At 32.3% G+C, this 25,785-nt stretch overlaps 4 protein-coding genes across 6 annotated transcripts in view; 3 read left to right on the top strand and 1 right to left on the bottom strand.

Moving 5' to 3' along the window:
• LOC109599299 (sex peptide receptor) overlaps positions 1–25,785 on the bottom strand; it is an 87,731-nt gene that overhangs the window by 36,077 nt on the left and 25,869 nt on the right. Inside the window, exons 1-2 of one of the 3 annotated variants that reach the window (XM_049963744.1) lie at positions 9,802–10,200; positions 4,811–4,839 (exon numbers count right to left, since the gene is read on the bottom strand). The exons of 1 other annotated variant lie outside the window; for it this stretch is intronic. The gene's annotated coding sequence lies outside the window, so the exon portion shown is untranslated. Of the gene's footprint in view, positions 1–4,810; positions 4,840–9,801; positions 10,201–25,785 lie in introns of those variants that run through there. One more of the 3 variants, XM_049963745.1, reaches the window with a different exon arrangement.
• Positions 12,013–15,918, top strand: LOC109600390 (uncharacterized). The gene is made up of 5 exons (XM_049962496.1): positions 12,013–12,114; positions 13,155–13,563; positions 14,213–14,217; positions 14,429–14,456; positions 15,434–15,918. Exons 1-5 carry the CDS (start codon positions 12,013–12,015, stop codon positions 15,874–15,876), a joined length of 987 nt encoding a protein of 328 aa, XP_049818453.1. The 3' UTR covers positions 15,877–15,918.
• Positions 16,666–17,088, top strand: LOC109600391 (lysozyme c-1). Its single transcript, XM_020016536.2, has one exon. The coding sequence runs from the start codon at positions 16,666–16,668 to the stop codon at positions 17,086–17,088; it is 423 nt and encodes a 140-aa protein (XP_019872095.1).
• LOC109600408 (lysozyme C) lies at positions 17,792–19,129 on the top strand. The gene is made up of 2 exons (XM_020016559.2): positions 17,792–17,854; positions 18,604–19,129. The coding sequence occupies exon 2, from the start codon at positions 18,609–18,611 to the stop codon at positions 19,029–19,031; it is 423 nt and encodes a 140-aa protein (XP_019872118.1). The 5' UTR covers positions 17,792–17,854; positions 18,604–18,608; the 3' UTR covers positions 19,032–19,129.

Raw genomic sequence — 25,785 nt, 5'->3', positions numbered from 1 at the left:
ATTACTGGCTGGAACTTGAAAGCCCAAATAACTTTCTCAACACATATGCGGCTAGTAACTATGCAAATTAACGAAAGTACACGTTTCTACCTACTAAGTGGGATGTGTCTTGTCTTTAGTGAAAGCTTCATAAAGTCTTTGCTAACCACCATAAAATTGTTTATTGTCTCTGTGCAGTAACATTAATATGTTAGTTGATTACTCAATTACCATTCATCAGATGGGCACCGTTAGTGCAAATTTTTATTTCCAATATCCATTACAAGCACCGGAAAAAAAGCAATTTGAACAAATTAACAGCTATTAGAGCGTCGGCTATTTTACATCGTATAATCCCATTAAAATAATTGACATCAAGCCGATAAACATTCATCGTGGCAAACCCTTTTACAGAATTAAGTTCGACGATAATTTTCCAAAACGTTGCCATGGCAATGTCCGTCCTCTCCTGTATAAATTAGGTCTTCTGGATTTAATGGACCAATAGGATAATAAAAGCAAGCGGCGATATTATTATCTCTAGCTAAGGAACTCATACGCACAGTGATCTGTACTTCAGAAGATTATTAGGCCAAAAATGCTTCTAAAAATAGAATGAACCAGATAAGAAATCTAAAAGGCGTATAAATATCTAAAGCAAGTTTAACTAAGGTAAATTTTCAAAAGTAGACAACTCCATATAGAGTTTTGGTGGTCATTTTTTAATCATGGGGTTTTAAAAGTAAGATTAAAAAATTATACAGGGTTATTCACCACAAAAAGTATTCAAAAATTATAACTTAACTTGAACTACTTAAAATGTCTGTACCATGTGGTATACTTAAGTCCAGACAGACATTTAAGACCATCAATTTGTCAAAAGTTTTGTAACTCAAAAACTTTTGGGTTAAGGTATGCTTTAACCACATAAACTTCTAATGAATAATTTAAATGAATCATCCATCACAACCTTATAAATCAGATAATATTAATATATCTAAAAATAAACAGACATATCTAATTTTGTCTGAACACAAATTGAGTAACATACAGTTGTTATATCATATTTTTATTTGAAGGATTAATTGTAAAAAAAGAAAACTAATTTTAAACCAATGATCATGTAACAAATCAATAGTGGCATAGATATGTCTTTTATTCCCTTTCCCACAGAAGTAATATCTGTATGATTGGATATGTTGTAACCGATTCACTGAAATTAATTTTAAACCTGAAAATATCTGACTTTGACAGAACTATCAATATATGCATATAAATTTAAATGGAAGAGAGCCGCCTTTTAACGAATTTGATAAAAGGATTTGATAGAATCCATCAACAGTGTCTTCTATGAAAATTATGAAATAATTATTTTGAGTACACTGTGCGTTATTGTAATTTTTCTTCAAATTAGGCAAAGAAACATCGTAAATGAATTTTACAATCGCCTCCTCCGTTTTCACGTCCCAACTACGAAGACCGCTGAAACACGATAATCCTCTTTGCAGTGAAATTTTTTAAATACAACAGTTCATTTTACTTTGGAGGTGGTTTTTTGGTCCGGCGATTGTTTTACACAACCCTTACAATTAGCAATTTCTTATATTTAGTTTTAGCTTGGTGAGACTTACGCAATTTAGTTTTTTGTCTTTTAGGGCCAGACGACTGAGTAATTTTAACTTTTAATTGGATTATATATCTGGCCGTTAGAAAAAGCCGGCGTTTATTGTGCACCACGACAATGTATTGTGGGGTAGTCGCAATAATAGTCTGGATGCATCAGCTGATTGTGAGCCCGTTATAATGCACCTATTCATAAAAGTTTCAGCAACCACTTCAGCGCAACTTTTCCCGATTTAATTTTCGAGAAAGTTTAAAAGATGCGACGTGCAACTTGCCGGTCGAATAGGAATTGCTGCTCGTGATATTAATTTGGATGCTGCGCAACTTTTATTTTGTTATTTAGTAAAAAGGAAAATGTCCCGTGTCAACGACACCGAGTCCCACACATTGTTTTCGACACGTACAACGTTTCTGAAGATTATTTACCACGATAAACAAACAGTGTTTTGATCGTACGAAGGATTTGGCACGTATCTCTTTGCGGCGAGGGAATTTTTGCGGCGTATGTCACGCAGTATATCGGGCGGTGTCATCGGAATCGATGGAATTAATGATGCATATGAAATTGATTCCGACGATGGCATTACTTTTCATTACACTAACTGCGGCTGAATGGACTACGCGCCCTGAAAAACCCCATCCAATCAATCTGAACTGAACGAATTGGACACCGAAATGCAAAATTAAGTCGGTCTATGATCTGATGAGACGACGATGGTCGTCGGAGTCGTCTGTCGGGAAATTGGGCTGAAAGAATGGGGTGAACAGATTCGAAACTAAATTATGTTTTCTTACCGGGCCCGAAAAAAATTTAATATGGTCGCGGTGATAAAAGGGGGGATGGGATTGACGTTTAAACAAAAAAGCCCCATAAATTACCGTGGTTCAAACGTATTATTTGCTTTTTAGTGCCACAATCAAGGAGGTATTGGGGTAATATTCGGGAATTTCTATTCTGCATTTCGTCTCGGTTTACGATTCACCAAATTATTATTCCGAAACTTGACGGAAACTTATCAGATTACAGCTGAATTCTCGGCGTTACTAAATTTACTCACTCAATGACTTGATTCGATTGACAACGGCAGCGAATTATTTGGGTTAACTTAGGTATTTATTTAAACAAGAAATATTCGGTGCAGAAATATTAATTCGGCAAATATTTACTTGACGATGCAATAAAGTAGGAATATTCTCGTCTATTTTTGCTTACAATAACAAACAAACGGTTTTAATGAACTAAATAATCAGATTTGTGAGATGCACATACCTGTTTTGAACAAATTATTTATTGTAATGTTCAGTTTCGATTTCGTACATCAACTATGAAAAAATAAATTTACTTGTATGTTAAACACAAAATTCCCCGATGACAACTTTATTTCTTAAAAATGTCTACTGAATTAAATTGAAAACCAATAAATTAGTATAAATTACAATTACCAATTAATTATAAAGTTTACAGTGTTGGCCGAATCGAAATGGAATAGTTCAATTACTAAAATGTTTAAATTGGATTTGCAATCAATTGACCAACGAACAATGAAATTGCAGCTTTGTAAGGATATTTCAAACAAAAACAGAACGTTCCTTGTCCTGAATTCTTGTCATTAGTGTTGCTATAATTGTCAAGCTACTTGGAAATAGAAATCGATGAACACAGTTAATTGATTTAATTTAGGTGGAATATAAATTTATAATTGAGTCAAGTTTTTGAGAACACGTGTGTATTTGCAGGACTGTAATGTTGCTCCAGACTTGAATTTATGTCTCACGTGAATATAATTTTGTATTTTATTGCGTGTCGCCTCTTAAATTAGAATTGTTTCAGCTCGTAATGTATTCGAATAAAGCTGTCAGTGATAAACACGGGATAATTGTTGATGTTAATAGGTGAAATTTGAATTTCTGTGGTATTCCTGCTGAATACATTTTCTTCCTGTTGCGTTTCAACAATGGGTTTGAAACGTTGTGTCAATTTACACATCTGACCTTCCACACGTTTAACTGTTGTTAAATTAATTAATATTTGATTCGGTTAATTAATGGAAAAGTGTGTTACTGTTGTGACTTTAAGGGGAAAGGTTGATAAACCTGCGGCATTATTTTTATGATTTTGAACTTTTAATATTGTATATTATGGTTTATAATCGAGTCTCGAGTCTCTTATAAAAGCGATGGTCCGTTGTTTATGTTTGTAATAAAACTGTATTTCGTTCTTTCATACGCAATAAAAGTTCACCTACAATGGAGATTTATAAAGTCTAAACTAAAGGTACATTTTTCGTTTATTAAACGAAATAGTATCGAGGTATATTAATTTTCAATTCAGCCGTCCATAAATAGATTTTGTGGTTGTTCTTATTGGCATCCAGTAATGCATAAGGTACGATGCAAGTAACACTAACATTATAGAGCACATCAAACAACAACTTTGTACAATCTAATTCGTGTTGTGTTTGTGTATAAATCATTTTTGTTGCTTTTAATGGCATCCAGTAATAATGCACGATGAACTCCTGTTTTGTTTGCACGTTGCAAATTTCCAGAGCACATAAAACAATAACTTTGGGCTATTTTGTGTAGTCCAGGACCAGGTTGCCAACATTTTAATCTTCACTCACTGACAATGAATTTAAACAGGTACAAATTCATTTGTTGGAAACGTTTTTAAGTTTTTAAAGCTTTTAAAAGTTCGATTTGTTTACAGGATTTTTTCAATGGTCAAAAATATATGTACATTCTATTGAACTACTTAATAGTGTTTTTCTTCCTTTAATTACCACGTAATTGTTATAATATATTCTATTTAAGCTAGGAACTTCTCTACGTAACTTACGTGAATATACTATAGATACTGATATTCTTAAGACTTAATTCATTTTTTGTTTGTCTGTCTATAAAAAAACTTTGTTGTTTGTTCTACTAGAAAATCATTGTTGCTTTCAAGATGTGTGAGACAAAGAGATACTGAAATATGTTTTATATAATTACTAAATTAAGTTTTTTATGAAATATCAGCAGTGTATATACTGAAAAACATATTTCAGGTTTATGAAATTGGCATTGCTGTTCCCTTATTATTTTTTTAATATTTTGAAAAGAAAGTAAATATTCATTAAAAAGCCTTTTTTCCAATGAAAACTTTCAGTGTATACTAAAGCATTTAATTAAAACAGTATTAATAACTACCGGTAAAAATACTCACTAATTCATGGTGCACGAACTGAATTACAGCTGAAAACAAAATTTTAAAATTAAAACTCAATTAAAATTCCGTTTTAGTTAAAAATTACAACAACATTATAAAGAATAGGTGTAAAACTCACATCTCTTTTCCCTTTTAATGGCGTACATATATCTTGGAATTTTTAAATTAGTTCTATATTTGCCCATAAACGCTTCAACACACTTTAAAAAAGGTTCATAAGGTTATTCAGGAATTCTTTCCTACATATTTTGTGTGTGAAAAACAGGGCCGAAAGTTGGGGAATAGTTTTCATTTAAATGCAAATAAAAATTGAATTCATTGTTCCTGCGGTTGTGGAATTGAATTGAATCGGATAAAAGACTATAATAAAAAGGGAAGTTTTTCTTCTGTCCCTCTTATAATATTAATGGTTGAGGGCCCAACAAAAGCTTGTCGACCTATTATAATTTTTCGTATGTGAATCCCCATTAAATAAATTAAAGATATATCTAGTTTAATTTTAATGAGGCAGAATGAAAAAGAAGTAGAACATTTTTGTTGAGGAGGAAGAATATGTCTTTGTTATCTTGGAAGCTATTAAAGGAAAAACTTCCAGGATGCACAGTAGCAGTAATAAACAGAGGAAGTCAAATAAGTTCCTTGTACAAGCGAGTCCCACTTTGAAAGTCCCTAACCTGAATTTGCATCCACTTTGATGCTTAAAAATTATTTTTCACGTATCGAATCAACATAAACCGGAAACGGAGTGAAACAAGCCGTGATATGAATTCATGCATCAGACTTCTAAAATCGTCTGACATAAACCGACAAATATAATTAACATTAAGCAGACGCTGTCCGATGTCATAAAAATCGCTGCGGATTTAAATCAACGCTTCAGTAAAACGCATCCAATTTACAGCTGTTTTGCTTCGGATATGTCAAGGTTCCATTGAAATTTATGTTTTTATTTGCTGCAGCCGTCCGAATCAGAATGTTGAGTGATCACTTCGTGTCGCACTTTGGCAACAATAATAAACAAATTCGACTTGAAAGTATGCTGCTGTAAATGTTCAGTTCCTTGGACGGAACAATATGTAAAAAGGGTGCTCAGCACAAAAACGCCTGGTAAATTTAATTAAGGTAGGAACTCATATGCAAATGTCAAGATATTTTAATAATGCAAAGTGGCACATTTCACGCGAGCATTCGTTTTACAAGGATGAAAGTTTCCTGAGCCGTGCTACCGCGGTTGTGTGCACAATAAATGAAAAACGGAAATTGGAATGGGAAATATTGACATTCACAAAAACAAATGTGCCCATTTAAATATTATTTTAAAACTCCCCAAACACAAAACGTGGGCAATAAAATGTTTATTTTCCAGTTGATTATAATATGTTAATTAATTGTTGGCACAGTACCAGCAGGAAAAACTCAGCAGGAAAGTAACGTGCGTAAAATTGTTCGATTAGTTTTACTATTCTCTATCGTAAGATCAACACGGCGCGATTAAAATACTTCGGCATCCGAGAAATCGTTTTAGTCTGTGAAGTTTATTAAAACTTTTCAATTTATGAAAGGAACTTTAAAGTGTAAAATTAGTCTTTTCGTTTGTTTTGTCAAGACGCTCTTTGTAAGCGGAAATTTAAAACTTTCCTTATCCGATTGTGGCGATTCTTCGTCTTTGAAAAAGCTTTTTAAAAATGGCACCACTGATGAAACAAAAGGGGGTGATCAACTAATTGTACCCTTCTTGAATTCCCTTAGGAATTAAATCAATATTCAAATGCAAGCAAATAAATAATATTAAACACGCGACAATAAATCTGAAATGCATACTAAATAAAAAGGGGGCAAATTATAATGCGCATATTTTAATGTTTTTTTTATCGCAAGAACCGAAGGGTGGAATTTTAATAACGTTGGGGAGTTGATTAAGTTGCCCAGGAATCTGCCTCATTTATTAAAATTATGCTTTGTTTAGAGTTTTTCTTTTGAATAACCGACAATTACTTTTTCCTGGTGCCAAGACACTTCTAACAAGTCGCTTCTGGCTTGAATGCATTAGACTTCCTAATATATGTACATTCAAGGCATACAATTTACAGTTTATTCAAGCTAATTTGCTTCATTATTTAAGACTGAAATTTATTTATTCAAATGTACACTAGGTCGATTAAGATTCAAAGTTTATCTCAACGTTCCGCTGACAAAGCTATACATTATTTATGATGAGCAAAAAGTCTTACTATAAATTGTGTTAATCTGAACAAGATGAACAGAACTGAATTTCAGTTCGACCTCTTGATAGTAGTTACAATTTAATTTGACTCCCCTTTGATTTACATTCATTTCAATTTTTATTCGGATTACTGGTTTATAATTGCTGTACTATACTCCATTCAAACTTGATATATATTTCGTACCTTGTGTGAATACACTATGGAGAGACTAATTCATTAGATTCCCCAATACACATCCGTTTGCATAAAAGTTTTAGAAGCTAATTTGCTTTATTATTTAAAACTGAAATTTATTTGTTCAAATATACACAACATTGAATGTAATTCCGACTCCCATCTGTCAAAACTATTATTTATGACGAGCAAAAAATCTTGTGATAAATCGCGTTAACTCGAACGAGATAAGGGACAGGACTGAATTTCAGCTAGACCTATTGATGGCAGCTATAATTTAATTTGACTCCCCTTCTAAGCCAATAAGATGGTCAGTTTCACCTTCAGAATCTTTCACAAAGAAAGCTTTAACATATTTTGACCCACTTTTACTTCAATATTTGATTTAAATTTAACTTTTTGTTCTAAAAGTTTCAATATTAAATTAAATATTCCATCCAATATATAAGTCTTTAAGATTAATGAAAAAGAAAAATAACGACCTTCTGAGTTTTGAACTAACCAATGTGTAATTAATTTCGGCCTGCCCTTTGGCTTTGATAGAATTAAGCCAATATTTTATTTGTAAAAAACCCTGAGAATCGTATATTTGATGATAAATCCGTTTTCGTTGTTCCATTATGAAAAACGTTCGTCTGCGAATTCCTTTAATTAGAAAAAGTTGCAGCGACGTCGTTATAAAAATATCATTTGTGTGACAGGTCGGAGAATATTCAATATTGAAAACGTCTCCTTGGCAATACCAAATTCGCGTGACACGAATTTACGGTAAACTCGATAAAATTTCGTTGCATCATTAGATTCCTCTCGCGGGTAATAATTATCAAGTTACAAGTTTCGCGAACACGTTTTCCACATTACATTATTTTTGATGTCAATGTCTCTCGCGTATTTTAACCGGATAAAAATCTGGCGCAAGACAATCACGTTTCGTTCGGAGACTGCGTCGCATGCATCATTTATGCAGATTTATGCATATTACTTCTTGGCTGGGGTTACTTCACCTGTAACATTACATTCCGTCCGTCCATTAAGGTGCCTTGTTTAATTTCTTAAACCCTTATCAACCCCCATTTAGAAGTTTCATGTAATTACACAATTACAAAACAAACCCCCATTCTTAAACTGATAAAAATCAGTTACCTTAACATTTACCGCCGCCAAATCATAATTAACGACCGTCGACATTGAAAAGTAACGCAGACTAATTATCCCGTCTGAATTTGTTCAGGGTGGCGTAATTGTTTTTTGATTTATCACCATCGATCAATCCCGATAAATATGACGAACGAAATATAAGCCCCGTATTTTCTTTTTTTTTTAAAGGTCGCAATTTATACTCATTTGGGTGTTGAAGGGACGCTTTTGTTTCTCGCTGTGTCTAATGGGTTTTTGGTGACGGATTAATTAGAGCGGTCACACTTTGACTGCAACGTTGAAAGTTCCTTTAATTAAACGAGGCACGCCGACACGAAAACATCTTTTTTCTCTCAAAAATATATTGTTGGATGAATTAGGCAAAGGGACATTTGTTAATTATATTCAGGGTAAATTATTTATTATGTTTAAGCACATAAAAAATATTGAAGGGAATTTTATCATGCACATTGAATATTCTTTTTATGTTGCCCTAAAAATATACCTCCCCCACCCCCAATATTTTTTCTTTGATCAAGTGGGGATGCTTAAATGTAAATTTACATAGATTCTCCTAAAAAAGTTGTTAAATTATTTTATTAAAGGTAATCTTTTACGTGCTTAAAATTTAACGAGAATTGACATTATACATAAATTCAGCGTCATTTTAAAACTTTTAAGTAAGTTATACAAATAATTTTAGAATGATAAATAAATATTAGATAAATTTAGATATACTACATAAATTCCAGTGGAGATTTATAAAATATATTATATAATTCACGAAATAAATAAAAATACTTTTTTTTCCTATTTTTACAGTTAATTTTAAAATAAATTAAGTAAATTTTGGCAAAATCCATAAATTTTTAATATTATTAATTAATTATAATTATTTTTATCAATTTTAATTTTGTATTCATAATTTTTATTATTATTTTTTAGTTTATTCATAGAATAAATAAAAAAAACATTTTTTTTCTTATAATTATTTTAATTTAATATTAAAATATAATTTATTTTTAATTTTCTGAAAAAATATATTTAATATTTTTAAATAATATCATTTTTAATATTTAAGAAAAATTGTGACAAAATCCATAAATATTTATTGTTACTCAAAGAAAATTAGAATATTATTAATTAATTATAATTATTTTTATCAATTTTAATAATATATTGATAATCTTTAATATTATTTTTTTAGTTTAATATTTTATATGGCTAAAATTGAGTTCAACATATGTTATGTAACCGAAGAAAGTAAGGATAATTTATTTTTGTTTTTCTGCCATTCTGAGGATTCCGTTAATTAAAACCAATTAGTTTCGTCTGTTACTCTTCGCTTCAATTAAGGCTCACAAATTGATCGATTTACGTGTAATTAATTTTTTTTTTTTATAAAACAGTTACATACATATTTAATAAAAAGTCATAAAAAATGGTACATACCAACCGACGTGTTCTAATCCATTTTGGGGCGACCAACTCAAAAATGAAAGTGCGTCGAAGAAAGTCACAGCATACCACCAGAAGAAAACGACAAAAAAATAATAGTAATAAATTTATTGAAAGTTAAAAATGATTGTGAAGCCGCGCGCGTTCTGAAAAAAGTCGCGCAGTCAGCAGGAGTTGTGAGCGAGGGAGAGTGTGGTGGAGAGGACCTGAACGCGTCCACGGTTCGAGCAGGATTGATTCAAGGAAGAGCGAGCGGTCTCGGGCGGCGGAGGATGGCGCGGTCCCTCCAATCAAACATGGAACGCACAGTCAACAACCCAAACAGGTGGCCGGGACGCGTCGCGACGCCGAAGATGGCCCCCCCATCGACGGAGTGGGGACACGGGAGGTGGCTTGTTTGTGCACCGCGGGAAACGATTACAAACTTTCGATCATCGGATGAATGGCAATTAAAATTTAATTGAAATTTTAATAACCCACCGACGTCGTCTGGAGTGCGACTGTTTTTAAAGCATTCCGGGCCTTGCACCGGACGGAGCCGGAACGAATCAGACCGATCCTCCGCACGGCTCGTTTTTCTTCATTATGCATCGCTGACTTTTTTTTTGGACCCATTCGCAAACCGAATTTATTGGTCCTGTCCCCGACGACGATCCAATTCGGTCGGATGCAACACATTACCTTCCCCGTGATATTTATCGGTCTATTTGTGACCTACTAGTTTGATTTTTCCACCCTCGTCGATTTATTATGTTTATCAATGGCTAAAATGACATTTCCGGACGCAAATCCACCCTTTTATTCAACATAACTATGAATACGTTCTGTGTGCAATAAATTTTAATTCCTCTGGATAAAATGTGATGATGTTAATGGAGGAGGATAAAATAATCGAATCTATGAAAAACATTGAAATGTTGTTTGTGATTCATTTTAATATTTATTTTATAACAAAAACAGGAATTGATCATAATTGTTTATTCGAAGTATTGAATAATATTTGTCATACGATAAATACAAATATTCAATTTATATTGTTCATGGCAATCCAACGTCTTTTATTTATATTACACGAATGTTACACATCAAACAACAATTTTTTAATAAAATTAATCTGAATTTTACAAATCTGATTGTTTATTTTATTTTAATAAAAACATGCTCAATATAAATGTAAAATAAATATACAATTTAGGTTGGAAAATTAAAAGAAAACTTTGTTTTCTAGTATTTATTTTTATTTTATTGTATTTTTTCCTGTACAGTTTATTGTAACCTACACATTTCCTCCCTCGTTAGTTTTATTCATTTGTTCTATTATACCCAATTCAAACTAGGTACTTCACTTCGTACCTTATGTGAGTAAACTGTAGACACACTGAGCTTATATGACCCAATTAATTTACTTTTTATTTCTTTGTACCCATTGAATGTCAGTTATTCTTAAAAATATTTGAAAAAAATTCCTTATATTTATTTTTAGTAGTAATTTAAGTTGATAATGTAAAAATTCCAGACTGAATGTTAAAGAGTGTTTGTGAATTATTCGATAATAATGTATGCAGCATAAATTTGAATAATTCATAGAATTTAGACGTGATGTTTAACCAAAAACCATATAAATATAATTCCCGGCCTAATTAAAAGCGAGGTATGCTAATAAATCAGGCGGGGCGTAATTGCGGGGATGGATGGACGGACGAATAAATACGGACGCCCATCACTCCACCGCCAAGATTCCATTCTGCGGAACACTTATTGTTGAACGTTGAATAACTTTGAATATATATTAGAGCCGAATTAAATTGGAAACGTTAATAAAGGCCCAATAAAAGTGAAGTGCGTCGTCTTGAACCGCACGGAATGATCCATTGTAATAAACATGATTATGCCGAAATGGAATTAAATGAAAGACACAAGAACCGATAATTCGTCTGGAGCGGCACGGGATTCCCCCGACCAAGAACCGGTTGATTAACATCGTGGCTTCAGACGAGAAACCACTTACCGCAAATTCACCCTCGGTCGGACGCATTCTTCGACCTCGTCGAATTTAATATCGTTTTCCTAACTTGATTTTTATTGTCAATAAATTGGACGACCAATAAACAACACGTTAACAACTCGGTTAGTTAGTTAGTTAGTTAGTTACATCAATAACTATTGACGATGAAATTTAGATTTTATGCGAGTCTAAGGCACACAATGACCATTGTTCCCGTAACTGTGAGTTTGCAGACGTCCATTGAGCACCAACAAAAGGGACCTTCGCCGATTACGGTTATTAAACTTGAAAGCGTGGCAAATGTAAATTCCCCCGTAAAAAGGGTTAATTTTTTCCACTGGAAGAAAGTATCTCGTTGATGGTGATAAAACTGGACCGTCGTCGTGCATAGATCATAAATTCCGCATTTCTAATTTATGGGACCGCTGTGAAGAGACTCGCAGCTAAAGAATTACACAAATCAGCGAAATGTTGGCAGCTATCAGCGGGTTGTTTATATTTACGGCCATAATTTTCTTATTTCCGGAGAAATATTGCCACACATGAACTTGGTTGAGTGTTTTCCTTTTTGTGCCATACAAATGCTGATTCCAAATTAACTTTCTCTTTCGCCATGCGAAATGTTTTCATGTTTGGTTAAACCAATTATTTTTATTTTATTTTTGGACAGAAAAAAACGTGGCTATACATGTAACATTCCTTGCAACAAACAAAGGGACGAAATGGTTTGTACGACAGGAAAGAAACTCGTTTCTTATGAAACCTCTGACGGATGTAATCAGCTTCGAAGTCGGAGTAAATTGAATCAACAAGATATACTCTGACCGCATTACCTGAAGAAGATTCTACGAAATAAGCTAAAAGCAATTTTATATGTTCCTAATGTCTGAAATATGTTTACTTCCTCAAAAATCACTGGAATTACATGTCTGCTGATAATATTAATTAATAAATGATATATATGTATATATATATATATATATATATATATATATATATATATATATATATATATATATAAGCAAACCTTGACAAATTTATTTAAAATAATGTATTTTCCGATAAAATCCGATTTTTTTAACAACTAGCGTTATTTAGAACTTATCAGTTTACAAAAATTAATATAATTTTATGAATTGTTTACTGTCACGATAATGCAAACCACTGTGTATTTTTAAAATATGTGCCTAATTATCAGAAAAAATATTTTAATAATGCGGCAGGAAGGGTATAAAAACTTGCAAAGTACGCTGTTCAAATATAAACCTGTTTCTAATTTACTGTGGTAAGTAGCTCTTACATTAGTTAATTTAATGTGTTCAAACATTTTATTTTGTTTCAGAAAATGTTGCTCAAACTGGCCTTAAACCTTGTCTTGTGTTTCACTGCGGTGATCGTTCATTGCGAGGCAAAAGTCTACTCGAAATGTGAGTTTATAAAAGCCTTGCGCCAAGCAGGAATACCCAACGACCAACTGAACACTTGGTCCTGCATCGCCTCCCACGAATCCGACTACAACACTCGGTGCATCAACCACGACACGAAAGACTTTGGCATCCTGCAGATCAGCGGTCTCTACTGGTGTAGCCAGAGCGACCGACCCGGAAACAAATGCGACATCACCTGCAACAGCCTGCTCAGCGATGACATACACGAGGACATTGTCTGTGCGAGAAAGATTTGGGAAATCAGCGGCTTCGGGGCTTGGGTCACTTACAAATATTGTAAGGGGGATGTTAGCCAATATGGATGTTGAGGCAATAAAAAATTACTTACAATTTTATTATGGATCAGACACTTTAAGCCCCTGTTAAAAATGTTGGCCGAAAACACTTTCCAAACTAAGTTCTTACGAAAGCTTTTTGTGCGGTGGAAAGAAGGGATGGATTAATTGCCTTTTGTTCGATCGCCGCCAACTAAAAAGATAACCACCATCTCATATGTTCGCCCAACACAAAGAGTTTTCTCGATATAAAAGCACAGTTGCTCCTTTCGAAACTTTTGATCTGAATAATAAGCATCGGGGCCAAACTGAATAAACAAAGAGCTTTATAAAAATCCCCCAGAATAAATTGCCGGATACAAAAAAAAACAACAACAGTAAATAATATCAATAGCAACTTTGATGTAAGATGTACCATAACAGGAGTGGTCTTTTGATTGATTAATTTTTAACCACGTTAAACTAGCGAGGAAAAAATCAAATTTTGTAACATAATTAGGTTGCCTTTAATGACTGTACTTTCGGAAACTCATTACAAGAAACTATGATCAATCATATTGATGCAATTAGAAAGATAAATGAGCCTCATCTTCAGCATCAACTAAATTATGAAAATAAACAAGAAACTCTCCGAAACTTGCAATTAGACATTAATTCAATATCGGAAAATATTTCAGGCAAAGTTTGTTATTAAAACAAATTAATTTGCGTGGAAATATTAATTTGCTTACAAATATATGGCAGAACAAACAGAATTATGTTCATGTAACAGTTCAGAATTCAAATATTTGCATAAACGAAGGCGTAAGTCCATAACTTCTAAAAGCTCTACAACACTTTATTTACTATATTATATTTTGTGAATTGTTTTGAAAATTTCCAATCCAATTTAGCTCCACATTTCCATTGACTTACATACACGTATGTGTGTATGAGTGTTCATGAATATGTGTTTATGGTAATTTTACACGAAGCATACGACATGAATTTAATTAATATTTCTTGGAAATGATTTATTGTATTAGTCTTGGCTGGAATGGTTCTAGGGCAAACTTAATTTTATTGAATTTAGGAGATTTTACGATTATTATTTGTATTATTTGCGTAGAACGTAACGTAAAGATAATAATATGTATATTTAAATTAATTAATAACATATGTTAAATTGCATGGCGCAATATTCATTGTTAATACCCCATCAAAATATTATACATGGAAAATACGTGGATGGTTATTCCGAAAGATAGCACTATCATATGTATTATCATAGTGACGAATGCAATAATTTTAATTCACTTTCAAAAAATTAAACGTAAACATTTTACAATTTTTCTTGATATTTTAGTTCATATTTATTTAGTAAGTCCAGTTCTTATCTATTTATATTCAATTAAAAAAAATTTACTGGTGATTTAAAATTCTCTTTTTGAAAATATTTTTTAATAATGGTTCTATTATTTTATTCACTGAAAGAAGTGTTAAGAATAAATGATTTCTGGGAAAAATTAATAGCACAACATAATAAGTTATTTTTTAATCAAAAAACTATAAAGATAAAATTTTACTGTCTAAAGTAATCTAAATTCTAGGAGTTAAAAAACGAGTAAATTATGTTAAAAATGATCAACGCAAATTAATTAAAAATTAAAAAGATAACAACAATATAAGGATTATTAAAATGTAAATTTATTTTAAATTAATAAAGGACAATTACGTAGGTCAATACTTTAAACTAATATTGCAAACGTTCATTACATTATCTCAAATATTATTCCAAGATAATTATTGAGTATAAAAAGTCCGTTTTTAATATATTTTGTACTTTTGTGTGCAGTTTATTCCATGTAAGTATGTTTAAGTTAAAAAAGGAAGAAAGTATTTAAATTGTCTTTAAACAGAACACTTAATCATGATTCCAACGTTGGCCCTGACTCTTGCAGTCCTCGCCATCACACCAATCGAATCGAAATTCTACTCGAGATGCGAGTTCGCCCAGTACCTGTCCAATTACGGAACACCCAGAGACCAAATCCCGACGTGGTCCTGCATCGCGTCCCACGAGTCCAACTACAACACGCAAGCCATCAACCCCGACTCCGGCGACTACGGCATCCTGCAAATCAGCAAGAAGTACTGGTGCAGCGACAGCAACACACCCGGAAACGGATGCGGGATCACCTGCGACAGCCTACTCGGCGACGATATCGCTATTGATTTGGACTGCGCCCGGAAGGTTTACGATGATAGACAGTCTTGGGCTGGGAACGGATTCACCGCTTGGACCACTTACCCCGAGTGTCAAGGGGACAATTCGCAATATGTTGCTGGGTGCAACTATTAAACTCGTTTTGTAGAACAATAAAAGCATGCAATGGACCGTAAATTCAGTTTTTTCTATTCAGAAGACATTCATAAATCTGGGGCTTCGTTTTATGATTTTTACATACGTGGGAGTCGTTTAAATTACGACCATAAAAACTGCAAGTAAATATTAATCAGTTTAGTTCACCAAAGTCATTCTAAAACAACAAGTACTGGTTAATAATTTCTTTGCTGATAACAGTAACATGTAAGTTTATTATATACTGATTCTGTACTTTCCAATTAATTTCCTGGACGGTTTTATCAGGAATTCAAAACAAATTCAGAAAAATGATATCTACAAAAAATCTATGTTGATAATTTTAGAATAGTTTAAGTAATTAACATTTTTTAAACTAGACTTAGATGATAGGAAAGAAATTATTCTATTACAAACAAAATAAGAATGAATTATAAATATAAAATTGCGTCTTTGTACATAAATTTTTGTTATCATAAATTACTTCACAGTATTATTATTATTTATCGTCCTTGTTTAATCAATTACTTTATGCATTTATTATTCCATTTCGTTAAGAAAACACTTTTTAATCATATTGTAACTGGGGAAGATAAACCTATGTAATAAAATGTATAAATACAAACAAAAGAAAAAACATTCAAAGAGAAAATAGTTGATATTTATTCTTCTTGTATAATTTGCAATTTATTAGTACGTCAATAAAAGAAGCTTAATTGGATACTAAAAATAAAACCACAAAACATTTATTACTTAATATTTCTAGTTTTGTTTATTGTTAGTTGAAAAATGAAACTTCTCCACTTCACATCACTTCTCCTTATGCTCATCGTCTGCACAACAGAAGCCAAAAGATACGAACGCTGCGAATTCGCCAGATATTTACTAAACCATGGTTTCAACAAAACCGAAATAGCAACGTGGAGTTGTCTGGCAGACCACGAAACCAAATACGACTCCAAAACACACAACAAAGACACCGGAGAGTTTGGGATACTGCAGATCAATTCGAAACACTGGTGCAGCCAAAAGAGTGGAGGATGCGGTATCCCGTGCCAAAGTCTTTTGGAGGATGACATCGCGACTAGTTTGGAATGTGCCAAAATGGTTTTTGAGGACACTGCACGTTACAAGGACAGTGGATTTGACGCTTGGTACACTTATAAATTCTGCAAGGAGAATCCTAACAGATATATTGTAGGATGTTTCTAATTATTTTAGTAAAGTATATTAAAAAATAATAATTCAAAGTTGTTTTATTACTTTTTTCTGTATAATTTTGTGATCAGCATGGTGTTTTAATTCACAAAATTGAGAAGTATATTAAATTAATCCATTAATATTATAGTTTCAGACTCTGAAAGTTGAAAAGATCAAAAAAGGCAAAAATCTAGAATTATCCAAAAAATAAACACGAAACGAAACTATTTCATAAACAAGTATAAAGATTCATTAGATAATTCAAAATTGATAACAGCTTGAGCTCAGTTCAAACAGTACCATTAATAAAAATCTTCACTTGATAATTAATAAAGATTTAAACTATTTGAAACTAAGTAAATATCACACAGCACAAAATCTTCGTTGTCTACAAACTTTAAACAAAGTTTACCATGATATATAGTCTCGGGATGGAAACAAATTCACCGCATAGGCCAGTTATCCTTAATGTCAAGGGAACAACTCGTATTATGAAGCTAGGTGCATCTATTAAACTTTCATTAAACTCAATTTTTTACATTAAATTTAGTTGGTCTTCTGAGTAACTGTACTTACTAAATTATTGTATACTATTATGACTAAACCGATTTCATCATTCCAGATGATAAATATGAATTTAGAGCTTTGTTTTCATGAAATTTACATACACGGGGTTTTCCCTTGTGGCTGAATTACGGCTATAAAAACTGCAACATATTATTATCAGTTCAGTACCCCATCGTTATTCAGAGACAACAAGTACAGCCCAATCCAGAAGGTTAGTAATATTTTCTTATTTATAAAAGTTTTCACAATAATTATACAATATAAAACTTAACACAAAACTTTTTTATTAGCTTTTTATAAAACTATTTAAATTTTAGATAAATTAACATGTATTTTCTGTTATTGATGTTAATTAAAATAAACAATAAAAAGTAATAAATTATTGTTAAATTTTTCAAAAATTTTGTTCTAAAGTAAACATACAATTAAAAACAAAATAAGACTAAAATGTAAAAGAAAATTGTACGTATCCACATAAATTTTGTTATAAATTACTTTAGAGTAAATATTTTGTTTGTTCTTGTTTGATGAATTACCTCATACAAATATATACATTTATCATTCTTTTTCGTCAAAAAACATTTCAATCAAATTATGACGGGAAAAGATAACAAAACATGTGTAATAAAAGTCATAAATATTAATGAAAGGAAAAATATTATGAGTAGAGAACTAAAAATTATTGTGACACTTATTTTTCTTACACATTAAGTATGTATGTATAATTTTACACTTTGATAACAAACGAAACATAATGAGAAGTCACTGTCAGGTTGATAAATTTCCTTAGTGCCTTTGCAAAGTAATAATTTAGTGCCATTATTAACACTAATGTACATATAATATATTTAAAAATTTAATTGGATTATTGTGCATATATAAAAGGGAGGCGAAAGAGCTTCGTTCACAGTCACAACGTTTTAACAGTAAGTTAATATTGAATAAATTTGATTGTTTTAGTGAAAATGAAACTATTTGTCTTCACATCGTTCCTCGTCGTGCTCGTTGTTTGTTCAACGGACGCCAAAATATACGAACGATGCGAATTCGCCAAATATCTGCTCAGCCACGGCTTCAACAAAAACAGCATAGGAACGTGGAGCTGCATCGCTTACCACGAGTCCAGATACGACACCAAAGCCATCAACAAGAACACCTGGGACTACGGAATACTGCAGATCAGTTCCAAGTACTGGTGCAACCAAGGCAGCAGAGGATGCGGCATCACGTGCAACAGTCTTTTGACCGACGACATCGCCGTAGACTTGAAATGCGCTAGGAAGGTCTTCGACGAGACCAAGCGTCTTAAGGGCAACGGATTTGAGGCTTGGACCACTTACAAAAATTGTCGTGGGGACACCAGCAAGTACGTTAAAGGATGTTTCTAATTCAAATATATAATAATTAATTAATAAATACATTATAATCCATAATTAGTAAATATTTTAAAGGTTGAAGCATAAAAATAAATAATTATCAAAGGTGAGAGGTTGTTTTATTGGCTTTATTGCTAACGATTATGAGATCAGAGTTGCTTTTAGTGTGGTGTTTTTTCTTGACAAGCAAGTGAATTGCAGCATAATGAACGCCCACGACGTTGCAATTGTCCTTTGTAGTCTACACAGGGAAATAAAGGTTATGCTAATGCAATTTACGAAGTCCTAATGGAAGCTGACACCATTTTTTTAAAAGTTCCTTTCGATGCACACACTATTAAAATTATCTCCCGTAATGTTTTTAACTATATACTGTTTCTAAAAGTTAACAGACCAGTGGTAATAAATTCTAACAAAACCGTGGGTCATAAAGGGAAAATATCCTGACCATTAATTTTGAACTTTAAACCGAATATTTTTTACATAAACCCAGTTTATTATTATCAAATATAATACTTGTTTCTTTTATAAAGAGGCCCTTGTGTCAAAATTGATGATAAAATTGGAATTTTAGAGTACTCTTTATGCTTTGAATAAACGTAAATAAACCGATATATTCAAGATATAAAAGTTCTACGCATTTTATCGTTTTATAAAATATTTGCAGATAATCCAATGAAATATATATGAAATTTCTGTGTAATTTGAATTTAAATTTAATTAAATTATTATCATATTGTGAAAATATGTTGTATTTTACACAATATTAATAATAAATTTAATATACAAAACTATCAAATCATTATTAATTATTACAGGTTCCATTTAACTTTACAGCTTTATTTAAACACAATACAATAATTTGATTGATTTTCAATTGATTATATTTATTCATTGTTATCACCACAATTACAGATATTAAAATTATTGATACGTTTAAATAAAATGTTTATTGTTATTCAATGGTGCATAATTAATTTAAACAATTATCGTTGTAATTAAATAAGCACAAAAGCACTCTGAAATTAAATTTTAGTTTTAATAAATGTTGAACAAGAGAATTTTTAAATAAACCTGAATAGAATAGAAGATTAATCTTCGTAATTTCAGTTATAAATTGTTTGCTTGAGTTTTACGATTTACTTGATTCTATTTAAACACCTGTTTTATTGTCAACCGTACAATTCGTTTAAACTTTAAGCCATTTCCTCAAATTTAGGAATGTAATAAAATTATCTGTGTATTATGTGAGGCGATATTTGTTTCAATTAAAGTTATTGGAGTGGATGAAATAATAAAATTGCCAAAAACAATCGGGGCAACTCCGATTGGACGTCAACAATGTGTTATAACTCCCCGGAGCCGACGAGATAAATGTCGGTTATTAAAACGGATGTTCTCGAGTTGTGATTTATCACTTCAGCACCGATCGTTCGGGCAACGTATAAATTATTTACACGTGCTGTCTTTTTAATTTAAACGGAAGAGAACGCTTCCGTAAATCGGGCCGCAACAAAAATCGATTGCAACTATTAATGTTTTAGTGTTAAAATTAAATGAGGCCGTCAATGCAAGGACACAATGCGACGGGGGAGTTCCTCTGGGAAATTTTCGCAATCCCCGCACCGGACCGGGACAGCGGGGAAACGGCTGACGGACTGAATCAACCATTTTCGCTGATACACACCGATATTTTGACACGTAAACAAACGGCTGATTTGCGTGATGATTAGTCGTGTTTATTTGGATGGTAAATCGGAATGATGCGTCCGGTCCGCTAATGAGATTCGGCTGACGCCTCCCGCAATCTTGTCTACCAATTAAGTTCCTAATTAAGTGCTCGGGGATCATTTTTAACTATTGATATGATTAATTTAAGCTTTAAAAAATGTTGGCGTGCCTTTGAAGTTTTAATTGAACTTTTCGATGTTTGTAATTTTTAATCAACGCTTATATAAATGCAAAAGCTAAACAAATTCGATTAGGTACAAACTTATTATGGCGGAATTTTAATTGAAGCTTTGACAAACTTCTTAATGACATCATTTCTTAAACAACTCACATAATATTTTAATGACGAACAAATATTTATAGCATAAATCTCATTATTTTTTCATCTAGACATTTTTATTGCTATTTATAAATACTATTTTAGTAATCTGTGTAAAGTTGTTGTACTAAAGCTGATTGGAAAGTTTGATGGATTATATTGGTAAGTTAGAATTCATAATGAATGAACCAAAATAAGGATGGAGAGAATGGATTGTCTGCAGTAAAAAAGATATTAAAGAAGTTCAGACTTAAGAATATTAATATTTATATGGCTTTTATTTATACTTTATTTTACGTATTCCATTTTTAAGTATGTATTTACCAGTGTATTTTATTTTATGTGTGAAATTATTACTAAATATTTACAAAAAGTTTAGTTTTTCCTTTTTTTAATAATGTAATGTGTAATTTACTCAATTTATGCAAATAAAATATTGAATAAAGTCTAAAAGTAATTAAGGAAGATAAATCTATAATTAAAAAAAATAAACCATTTCCCTGGAGAAGAATTTACTGGCTGAAACATGTATAAAACATCACATGTGACACGTGACAAGTTCCCTCCTTTTCTAAAGTGTCAGAACAAGATTGTGTGGCGTATATTGAGATGGCTCCATTTCCTGCCACTCGGTGACTTTTTCTAAACAAACTATTTTATTTATGGCCGCCCGATTCACACTGTTTGACCGATTGATTTCTGCGATAAAACTTCCACGACCTCCGACCATTTAAGTTTTATTTTGTCTGGTTTCAGAACACGGCCATTGTCCAGTAAATAAATATACAATAGAACTTAATCAATTAAAAATGAAACAAAATAAAAGTGTGGAGCAATTATCTGGTACGGAGGCACCGGAGTGGAATTCGGACATGTTGTGTAACTCCCAGAGTGGTGGAATAAAGAAAATAAAAGGAAAGTGGGCCCGAACGTTGGAAAGTTGCACGTTTTATTGGCCTCAATGGCGCCGTGCGTCAATAGAGTTAATGATGAATACAATAAAGAGGCCCTCGGCTCGTATTCCCATCGACCAGGTGGAAAGTAATTTCTACTTTCGCAACCCATCTTTATCTTCTTGCCAATAAACGCTTTGATCACAGCCATTCATTTACGAAACAAAAGAATTAGATTAAAAATTTGTTTTAGGCCCACAATAATACAACAAATTGGTGGAAGCGGTAGTCAGGTTTGTTTGGCAAAAACATAACGTACCCTTCGAGTCCGTAATTTCGTTACCGTAACACAAAGGACCATCCGTATGTTTGATCAATTCGATATTGAAGTTTTTTTTTTTATAATTCGATTCCTGCGAACGTCTACTCCACCGGGAATACATTTTCCTGCATTTATTGGACTTGTGCCCCGGAGAAAATCGTTCGGTTCGGCATGTTATGACAGGTGAAATGCATTCTTTCTGCTCCACGACACACGGCCGCATAGAAATGATAAATGCGAGGTGCGCAGGATGCTCACGTTTGTCCGGTGTTTAAGTGTGTTTCGTTGTAAACGTCGTTTGCACCTAGTTCTATGAAAAAATATAGTTTTGTGTGGTACATTTTTTCTTCTTGCAAAATTCAAATGTCAAAGACTATTCCGTATTATTAAAATTAATTACAACTACTGCGTTTGCTCCGGGATTTTTGCTTCTGGCTTCTGAATATACATATATTTTTTATATTTACGTACTAATTAGCAAAATTTATCCTCAGTAATATAGAAAGTAGAAAACAAAGGCTCACTGGTACAATTTTAACAACGTTGAGAATGTACATTTCCCTATTTGGATTAGTCTTTGAGGTTTATTTGTGGAAGAGTTTTTATCTACAACCTTTGTGTGTATTCACTTGTATAATATAGACACAGATCAGCATTGCTGACTTTATAAAATTCTTTTATTACTTCTAGTGGCATTAGTACGATGATGTGTAAATTGGGGTCATCGAATAGAATTTGCCAGAGCTTAAATGAGCCAGACTAGAGTGGTCAATCCGATGAATTAGAGACGAAGCAATGCCTCCAATTGTTAAATTAGGTTACTGAACATACATTTAATTAGTGAATTTTATACACACATAAACGCACTAATGAAAATTTTAAATGTCAAGTAAGTCATTGTTTACATGTGGTAAACATGCCCCGTAATTTGATATTAAACACACCCCATGATTGCCCATAAATATTTTTAAAGTGCTTTCTTTCAATTAAAGTGAAATGTGATTTAATCAAACAATAATTTTATTGGTTGTAATGGACTTAATTAACAACAAAAATGAAAATTAAAAAGCTTCTTGAATCAGTGTGTTTATCAAAGTTTAGCTTGGCTAACACGGATTCTCTATTCCACGTTATTATATTTTATTGTCTTGTGGAGACTAGATCTCAATTATGTTGTCCGGAGCAACATAAAGCGTTTTAAGTTTTAAGGCAAAGCTTGGAACGAACTTAAATCAAGAAAAGAATAAACAAGGCGAAACTAGTTAGTTTGAGAGGAAACTTTATATATGTACTTATGTAATACCTTTTGAAAATTGACTTTCAGTCCGGATGGTAAATCTAGACAAATTCAATTTGCTGATTCCATTCCAATTTATTTAACATAATGGGCTGTTTTGACAAAAACGGAACCAATTTACGGAAGAAACATGTAATTTTAATGAAACACTTGTTGTTGCTTTGATTCGGAAAACTATTGTATATCTGATTAAGGGAAGTTTCGATTTGCTCACGCAGTTATATTAATTAAATTATAATTTTAAATTCGCCTTTTGAATGGAATCTTCCTTGTTATTCCATTCAACAGCCCCTCAAGTGTTGAGGGAAACAAAGTTGGGTAGGTGTAACTTTCAATCAATCCATCAACTTTTCGACGTTTAGGTCAACAACCCCAAATTTATTCGCAGCACGATTTGAACGTGCCATTCATTCATCATCGCTTTAAAATGAAAACCGGCCGACAGTTCGTTATGATAATGCCACAATTTTGTATCCGGATTCAAGGTTAAAATCAGATTAGCATGTTTCACCAACAGACCCGAAATGGATCTCGATTAATCGGACACAAAAGATCGACGTCGAAAATTGATTAGCGACCAAATTCGTCGGTCTCTCGAATAAACGTGGAAATGCCATTTCCTTTCGTCACACTGACGGGACGTACACAATTGTCGTGGTGTTATTTTATTTTTCGATTTGCACCTCTTGTTTTTGTTGCTGTCTGGATTAAGTGATAAGTTAATTAGATTTAATTGAGCACGTCTTCAATGTGTTTGTATTGTCAATTTACACACACCATAAAGTGGTGTTTAGTTCAACGTCAGAAGTGGCATTCCTTCGATTAAGGGTGAATATTAATTAATATATACAGTTTCCAATTAATGCTGTATTCGGAACCTTAATTTATTATTGAATTATGCAAAGGGTGTGCTATTATCAGTTTAACAACGTGCTAACATAAAATTATTTCGTCCCGCTGGTTTAAAGGGTTTTTCGGAGTCGCCGGAATAAAATACGGTAATGCACAAATACCAAAGGCCAAACACCATAACAGTATATTAAAAATTTTACACTAATGGTCTAAAATTATACGGAATGAATGTTACTTTATCCACAGGTTTACAGAGGAGGAAAGACATGATTCATTTTTACCATAACATTCTCATTTAATGGGCAATAAGTCTAAGCATCCAGTTTTAAATTTGTAAAAGTTTTCCAACGGTATTTTTTATTGATTCAATTACGAGAATGTCATAAACATATTTATGTAATTTGGGAGTTTATGAAAACATGTACGTACATTTGATTGATATTTTCAGAAGGTTATTTTTATCCCTTCTTTGATTGTGACTTATGTATGTATCAGAAAATTATATTTTTTAAAGAGAATTACTAAGAATATTTTATTTTTCATATTAATAGTAAATATATAGCGAAATTCAGAACTTTTTAAAAAGCATCTGACATCAGAGAAAATAAGCCAGAATAAATTCTGATTCTCATACTGTTTTGCATTCGTTCAGTGCATCTTTATGGACACATAAAAGTGTGGCCCTTCCAAACTACATTACCATGTTATACCTTTCGGGATGCGAAAATGTTGCTATTAAATTTTCGAATTGTAGCGGGATTCTGATGGTGTTCACTTTATACGTTTTAAAAGCGTTTTACATGTAAATCCAACTGTTTACGAAATTGTTACTGTTGGAAATTTCAGTGTATGTAATTAAAACAATGTACTACAACTACTAAATGTAATTCCTCTCAACTGATTGGAATGTAAATTTGTTTAATTTAATTTTTTTCATCAATTAAATTAAAATAATTAGTCATCTGAATCTGAAATTATCAATATGTGAAAAACATCAATAATTAATCATTGAATAAATCATCACCAAGTTAAGTTCAGTTTTTGGTGGTGCCTCGTTGTGTTAATATGTGTTCTTATCAACCTCAAACATGTGAGTAAAAATCAATTAAACTCCCGCATAAAAGTACGAAATATTAAACTTTAAAAAGTACCTGAACACTTTTATTTTCTATTCCCTTGCATCCCGAAAAGCAGTGAATAAAGATGCATCATTCATGGCGTACGAGCAGCCATATAATTTTACGCCGTCACTATAAAATTTTTGATATATTGTTACGACGCTAAACGCTTTTGCTGCTCATGCATTATCATATTTTATTCCGGAGACAAACAACACTTGAAATATTTAGCTC

This window comes from Aethina tumida, chromosome 2 (genome assembly GCF_024364675.1).
Source record: "Aethina tumida isolate Nest 87 chromosome 2, icAetTumi1.1, whole genome shotgun sequence".
NCBI lineage: Eukaryota > Metazoa > Arthropoda > Insecta > Coleoptera > Nitidulidae > Aethina > Aethina tumida.
This window is presented reverse-complemented; position numbering and strand designations above follow the sequence as displayed.

Coding starts and splice junctions, on each gene's coding strand:
- LOC109600390 (XM_049962496.1), top strand. CDS start 12,013: ATGACCATTGTTCCCGTAACTGTGAGTTTGCAGACGTCCATTGAGCAC. Junction 12,115..13,154: donor AACTTGAAAGCGTGGCAAAT/GTAAATTCCCCC, acceptor ATTTTGTTTCAG/AAAATGTTGCTCAAACTGGC. Junction 14,457..15,433: donor TTCCATTGACTTACATACAC/GTATGTGTGTAT, acceptor GTCTTTAAACAG/AACACTTAATCATGATTCCA.
- LOC109600391 (XM_020016536.2), top strand. CDS start 16,666: ATGAAACTTCTCCACTTCACATCACTTCTCCTTATGCTCATCGTCTGC.
- LOC109600408 (XM_020016559.2), top strand. CDS start 18,609: ATGAAACTATTTGTCTTCACATCGTTCCTCGTCGTGCTCGTTGTTTGT.